General features: G+C 36.4%; 1 protein-coding gene across 1 annotated transcript; it reads left to right on the top strand.

Moving 5' to 3' along the window:
* Positions 1-2,534: 2,534 nt before the first annotated feature.
* LOC145073908 (importin subunit beta-1) lies at positions 2,535-7,016 on the top strand. The gene is made up of 3 exons (XM_079020383.1): positions 2,535-2,664; positions 3,504-5,941; positions 6,014-7,016. The coding sequence occupies exons 2-3, from the start codon at positions 3,522-3,524 to the stop codon at positions 6,210-6,212; spliced, it is 2,619 nt and encodes an 872-aa protein (XP_078876509.1). The 5' UTR covers positions 2,535-2,664; positions 3,504-3,521; the 3' UTR covers positions 6,213-7,016.
* Positions 7,017-7,639: the final 623 nt, after the last annotated feature.

Below are 7,639 nucleotides of genomic sequence, written 5' to 3'. Positions count from 1 at the left end.
CTTTCAGGGCGCCTAATCATTCTATTAAGTTAATAATTGGTAAAAAGCAATAAGTTTTCTTATTGTAAAACATATATTGCATGTTTTCACACTTCCGAGCGTATGAGAAGAAATGAACATTGTTGGGAAGCTTGTACAAAACTTAATGCAAATTTTCAATACAGTCTAAGAGCGTGTTTAGGTTGAATTAGTGAATCTAGGTCTAGTCAAAGAGCGTATTTTGGTTAGATAATTTGGCAAGAGAAGGGTATTAGAGCGTGTTAATATCTTTCAGTACCAACTTAGAATAGCAATCTTGAATTACATCAAGTCATAATCAAGGTGAACAACAACATTGAGAACTAGAACTGGAAGCACTTTTACAACTTGTTTACAAATCTATTTCATTTTCTGCATGTTCCAAAGTTGATTGTTATTTTATTATTTCTATTTTACAAACAGATCCCCCTTCTTGTGATCAAAGTACCTTGCGCAAAGAGGTATAGACTTTTGTCCCGTGTCTATGTAGTTCGACCCTGCTTGCCTTGTACTACTTTTTAGTGCATTAAATCAGCGTATTTGGAGTCTATTGTACCCTTTTATTTGTTGGGTTTGACACGCCTAACAATAAAGGTGGTGGTGGCGGATGAATCTTATTAGGGTTAGGGTTTATGGCATGGGTTATATACCCGATTCCCTATAAAACTTTCTTCCATAATGCCACCTTTGGCCCTTCCTTTCCCTTTTTCTTTTAAAGTCAATCCATAATTTACCCTTTCAACCCCCAACATTAAAATCCATTTCAATTCAGGTACACTACTTACCAAACAATCCCTCGTTTCAAATTTCTTTGCAAGGCCGATCCATAAATTACTCTTTTAACCCCAACATCTAAATTATGACATATTCATCCCTTCCTTTTCTTTTTCTTTCAAATTAACTTCAAATTTACCCAAATAGCCTCTCCTTTACAAAATATTTTCAATATAAGTCCACGAACTACAAAACGAACCTGATTAATTATCCTTTAGCCATATGTTCAAATATTCTGTCCACTACAAACCCCGAAAACACTCTTTAGTCCTCCAAAACAAAGTATAATGCTAATTACACACTTTTTCACTAACCTCTTTATTTAAATATATTTATATCTTGGAATAAAATAATACTTAAAACACATTTTCAGATTTTAGGGTTTGACTTGGAAACGAGGTGTTACAATCGACTAAGTGGATATCAATCAAGGTGTATGAGAGGTTGTGGTGTTGTGAATAATGTGAGTACTGAGCTGAGATAAAAATAACATGAGTGGTTTACAAGGAAAGCCCTTTATCCTTGCTAGGATATTCGACATAAAACCTTAGGAGGTGATAATGATCACCTGCCTTGTATGATCTTATTGACTTGAATGTAAATAACAAAGATGAGCTTGATAATACGATTACAAGTGATAAAGTGAGTCTAGATGAGTAAGGTGTCAGAGAATTGTCCTTTTTGTGTGTCATTTACAAGTGTATTTATAGTCTAGGTTAAGTAACTACAAGTCCGAGTTTTCTGGGATCCTGTTGAACTGATATTTGCAATGTGTTTTGACTTGGTATTCCCGGGTTTTAAGCATGGTTGGAGTGATTATTCGTTGTGAATGAGTCCTATGTTGACCATTTATGCACATGTGAGAAATAACCAAAAATATAGCCGTTAAACTTATTAGGAAATAATAATGACAATGTTCAGGATCCTGATGTATGTTCGGGATCTTAAGACTCCTTTAAGATCTGAGATCCTGGATAGGTTTAAGGATCCTTAGATATCTTTTGAGATCCGAGATCCTGAATAGGTTTAACAACATATATCATTTTTTTAGTTGAATTGGTTTGGTGAATGGTTTCTGGTTTGACCGCTAGTTCAACTAGTTTTCATAATTTTCATGTATTTTGTATTTTCCTACATACATATATAAAACCAATAATTTAACATCCATAAACATCATTCTCTATCACAATGAACTATATTATAAACCATAGACATATCAGTTTAAAAGTATCAATTTGCAAGTAGAGAAGATCGATGTTGGACAAGTTATCGATGTGCATCGAAGTCGTGTCCGCTAGTGGTGTGTGTCATATTTCTTTGAGTTGTGTACACTCTGGATGACTTAATCGATCCGATTATTCAATTTAGTTTGGAGATGAGTTGTTTTTAACGGATTAAGTGAAATCCAATTAAGGAGAGGGGAAGGAGGTCCCAAGTTCAAATCCTCCTTCCCTCATTTTCTAGCATTTACATTATTTTTAGACAAATTACAAAAATGGTCTCTATGGTTTACCAAATATCAAGAATTCAGTCATTTTATATTTGAAAATACGAAAATGCCCTTACGAATTTAGTCCCTAACGATTGAATACTAACGAAGTTAATAAAAAGGACCATTCGTGCAAGTTTTGCAAACCTTAAGGATCATCTTCATCAAAAAAGTTAACAAAGACTGAATTTATGATTTTTGACAAACCATAGGGACCATTTTTGTAATTTTGTCTTTTTAATATCATATACTTCCCAAAACTCAATAGACAGATATGCATTTGTAGTTCCAGTCTTCTCTCTCCCTCTCTGTCTAGGGTTTCAGAAGCGCCGCTTTTGGGCCTTTGTTTGCTGATCGGAAGGTGTTCATAAGTTAATCATCAGGTAATTATCGTTATTGTGCCCTTTATTCCGTTTCATTAGCTTTCATTGATCAATTTATTAGGGTTTGATGTCCATAAAAGTTGGATTTCCGATCTGACTATACACTGGTCAAATAATCACTTTTAAGTTCAGAATTTCATTATTTGATCTGCGCTTCTCTGCAATCGGTTTTTATTTCAGTCGTTAGTAGTTGGAAACTGTGCGGTAGCAATGATTTTGTTTTTATACGTGTAGATCGGTATTCTCCGTCATCTATTGAACTATCGTAAGTTTTGGTCGGTTGGCTCGAGAAGAAAGTTTCAGGCTTTTTTCGATGGTTGACAGTCAATTTCATAGGATATAAAATTGTTATTTAATTGTGGTTGACCTATATATGATCTCGTTTTTCTTTTGTAAGGCTATAATTATGCCTTACCTCTCCCACTTTAATATGAATTTATTTGATGGCGTGACGAAGTTACATTGTTTGATTAATTTGTATTCAGATTAAAGTAAATAGGGTTTGCTGATAAGTAACGCATCCAGTTGGTTAATGAATGCTCTACTATCACTTCTGTTTCTTATTTAGGTTATAGAGAACCTACTGGTTTGGCTGCCCTATTAGTGCTGGTTTTGAGGACAGTTTTTTTTGAATTTTTTAGCATATAGGAGCTCGATTTAAGCAACAAAGCAACTTTTTTCTCTGGCTTTTGTTTTTCTAGTTTTTTAAAACCTACATACATTTCAAATTCAGTTGTTTGTAAATGTTGGAAACATGGATTTAATCTTGCTTTAGTAACGCGTTCTTGGTGTTTTTTAATTTCAAATAATCTTAACCTGTTTTTTTCATGGTGAAACAGTGTTCGCCAGAAAAATTTATGGCATTGGAAGTTACCCAAATTCTGTTGAATGCACAAGCTGTTGATGGATCTGTTCGGAAGCATGCTGAAGAGAGTTTAAAGCAATTTCAGGAGCAAAATCTACCTGGATTTCTGTTATCTCTCTCTGGAGAACTTGCTCATGATGAGAAGCCTGTTGATAGTCGTAAACTAGCTGGTTTGATTCTCAAGAATGCTTTAGATGCAAAAGAGCAACATAGAAAGTATGAACTCATCCAAAGATGGTTATCACTTGATGTGGGTGTTAAATCACAAATCAAGACATACCTATTACAGACACTCACCTCTCCTGTTCATGAGGCAAGATCAACTGCATCACAAGTTATAGCTAAAGTTGCTGGAATAGAGCTTCCACAAAAACAATGGCCTGAGCTCATTGGCTCCCTTCTATCCAACATTCACCAAGTCCCTGTTCATGTCAAGCAAGCCACTTTAGAAACTCTTGGGTATTTATGTGAAGAAGTTTCTCCAGATGTTGTAGAACAAGATCATGTGAATAAAATCCTCACAGCTGTTGTTCAAGGCATGAATGCAAGTGAAGCTAGTAATGATGTAAGACTTGCTGCAACTAGAGCACTTTACAATGCTCTTGGTTTTGCTCAAGCAAATTTCACCAATGAAATGGAACGCGATTATATTATGAGAGTTGTTTGTGAAGCAACTTTATCTCCAGAAGTAAAGATTCGCCAAGCAGCTTTTGAGTGTTTGGTTTCCATCTCATCCAGCTACTATGAGAAACTAGCTCCTTACATTCAAGATATCTTCAACATCACTGCTAAAGCTGTTAAAGAAGACGAAGAGCCAGTGGCTTTACAAGCAATTGAATTCTGGAGTTCAATTTGTGATGAAGAGATTGATATTTTGGAAGAATATGGAGGCGACTTCACTACTGCTGACTCAGACATTCCTTGTTTTTACTTCATAAAACAGGCTCTCCCTGCACTTGTTCCCATGTTGCTAGAGACTTTGTTGAAGCAAGAAGAAGATCAAGATCAAGATGAAGGTGCTTGGAATCTTGCAATGGCAGGAGGAACCTGTCTTGGTTTAGTTGCAAGAACAGTAGGAAACGATATTGTTCCACTTGTGATGCCTTTCATTGAGGAAAACATAACAAAACCAGATTGGAGACAAAGGGAAGGAGCTACTTATGCTTTTGGATCCATCTTAGAAGGTCCTTCACCCAATCAGTTGACTCCATTAGTCAATGTTGCTCTAAACTTCATGCTCACAGCTTTGACCAAAGACCCCAGCAACCATGTAAAAGACACCACAGCCTGGACACTCGGAAGAATATTTGAATTTCTTCATGGATCCACCATGGATACACCCATTATTACTCCCTCAAATTGCCAACAGATCATTACTGTTCTTCTCCAAAGCATGAAGGATGCTCCAAATGTAGCTGAAAAAGCTTGTGGGGCCCTGTACTTTCTGGCACAGGGCTTTGAAGACGTGGGTCCCTCGTCTCCCTTGACTCCATTTTTCCAGGAAATTGTTCAGTCTCTTTTGACTGTGACCCACAGAGAAGATGCTAACGAGTCTAGATTGAGAACCGCTGCTTATGAAACATTAAATGAAGTTGTGAGATGCTCTACAGATGAAACAATTCCCATGGTGTTGCAGTTAGTCCCTGTCATCATGATGGAGCTACACCAGACTTTAGAAGAACAGAAACTCTCTTCTGATGAAAGAGAGAAACAGAATGAGTTGCAGGGTCTTCTGTGTGGGTGTTTGCAGGTGATCATTCAAAAACTCGGAGCATCAGATGCAACAAGATACCCCTTCATGCAATACACAGATCAAATCATGAATCTTTTTCTTAGGGTTTTCGCCTCCCGAAGTGCCACGGTTCATGAAGAAGCAATGCTTGCAATTGGAGCTTTGGCATACGCAACGGGTCCCGATTTTGCAAAATTCATGCCTGATTTTTATAAATATTTGGAAATGGGACTTCAGAATTTTGAAGAGTATCAGGTGTGTGCTGTGACTGTAGGTGTGGTGGGTGATATTTGCAGGGCTTTGGAGGAAAAGGTGTTGCCTTGGTGTGATGGGATTATGACTCAGCTTCTTAAAGATTTGTCAAGCAACCAGTTGCATCGATCCGTGAAGCCTCCGATTTTTTCTTGTTTTGGTGATATTTCGCTTGCGATTGGAGAGAATTTTGAGAAGTATTTGATGTATGCCATGCCTATGCTCCAGAGTGCAGCTGAGTTGTCTTCACACACTTCAGGTGCTGATGATGAGATGATCGAGTACACAAATCTCTTGAGAAATGGGATTTTGGAGGCGTATTCCGGGATTTTTCAGGGTTTTAAAAACTCTCCTAAAACTCAGCTGCTGATTCCTTATGCTCCTCATATCCTCCAGTTTCTTGATCTGATGTATATGGAGAAAGACATGTAAGTTTTTTACTTCTTGAGTGTTTATTTTTGACTTGTTGTTTTTTATTTATATTTGAATAATGATATCAGGGATGAAGTCGTGATGAAAACAGCAATCGGTGTTCTTGGAGATTTAGCAGATACTCTTGGAAGCAACGCAGGATCATTGATTCAACAGTCTCTTTCAAGCAAAGATTTTCTGAATGAATGTTTGTCTTCAGATGATCATATGATTAAGGAGTCTGCTGAATGGGCCAAGCTCGCAATCTCTCGTGCAATTTCCGTTTAAGCCCCTCTGCCTGGCAGTACATAATATTATTTTTTGCTTTTCATGCATATGGTCGGGTCAGGTCGGGTTGGGTCATATCACACACACCATTCATGTCAAGCTGACAGGGGCGAAATAGTAATATCAAGCTAAGGGCTGATTCTTTTTCAAATTCACATCGTGTATCTCGATTCAATCCTCAGAAAGAGTACATGAATGAATGAATTAGCCCGTGTCATGTGTCGTCTGGGTGGGGTCCACACAGTGGTTTTGGTTGTCTGTCGGGGGGGGGGGGGTATATTACCTTTTACATTTGCATCACATCATACATTTTTTTTATTATTTCGTTATATTTTTTTTATCTTTCTCATTTTGAGTCTGGGTCACATCACATGTGCATTATTTAAAGCCAGGTAGGGGGTTGGCCGCATTACATTTAGGAAGCTAGTTTTTTGTTTTGTTTTTGTCAGTCGTCGGTAGGTGTTTTTGAATTTATTTGAAAATACAATGCATTCATGAAATCATGTTTGTTTTTTTTCTCTGGTCTAAAAACTCCAAGCATATAGTTTTCTTCTTTAAAAATCATGTGTAAATCCTATTTTGGTTCCCGATTTGTAGAGAGAGAGAGAGAGAAAATGGCATTTTATACAGAATGTCACTGCTTGTGATGATGAAAGAGAGTTGTGGGAATAGATTTCTTTCAAACTGTTGGTAAGGAGAGAGAGATTGATTGTTTTTTGTAATTTTGGTTCGGGTTTTATTTGGAATCAAATATTTGTACTGCTTTTTTGTTTGTTTTCATGTATAAACCTTTTCAAGTGTCAACCCTTTTGTTGGTTTGATTAGAGATTTTAGAAAGAAAAAAAAGCCTAATGTTATGGTGTGAAAAGGTTGATGGCGACTCATATAGTGAGTGCAATGTATCATGTTTCCTGTGAAAAAGTGTTGCACAAACAAAAACAACAAACGTGGCGTCTACAAGAGTATGCGAGTCACTTCACACTGTTTGTGGCCAACTCACCAAAAAACAACTTTTCGTATTTGTACTCTGAAAAAGCGTATAATATGATAAAAAGTAGAATGAAATTTTTTTCAAACTTTCTCACTTTTAATAGGTTGTAAAGGTTAATATTACAATTGATCAAAATTTCGAGATCCGAGTGGAATGAAGACAGCCTTAGATGTGTGTACAAGGCAAGATAGCAAAGCGATTCATATTTGTGTTCAATGTTTTTGGTTATTGTATTTCGAATTACCATTTGTTGGTCATGTCAGTTGTTTGAATATGACCTTAAATACAGAAATTAAAAGCAAAATAGCAAAACGTTTCATATTTTTGTTCACTTATTGTGATTCTTGTATTTTGTATTACCATTTGTTGGTAAAATCAATTGTTTGAACATGTCACGAGTTAAAATTGAGAAAAAGTTTATGTGTAATTGTTATTT

Source organism: Lactuca serriola, chromosome 9 (assembly GCF_051521515.1).
Source record: "Lactuca serriola cultivar US96UC23 chromosome 9, Lser_US96UC23_V15, whole genome shotgun sequence".
Taxonomy (NCBI): domain Eukaryota; kingdom Viridiplantae; phylum Streptophyta; class Magnoliopsida; order Asterales; family Asteraceae; genus Lactuca; species Lactuca serriola.
This window is presented reverse-complemented; position numbering and strand designations above follow the sequence as displayed.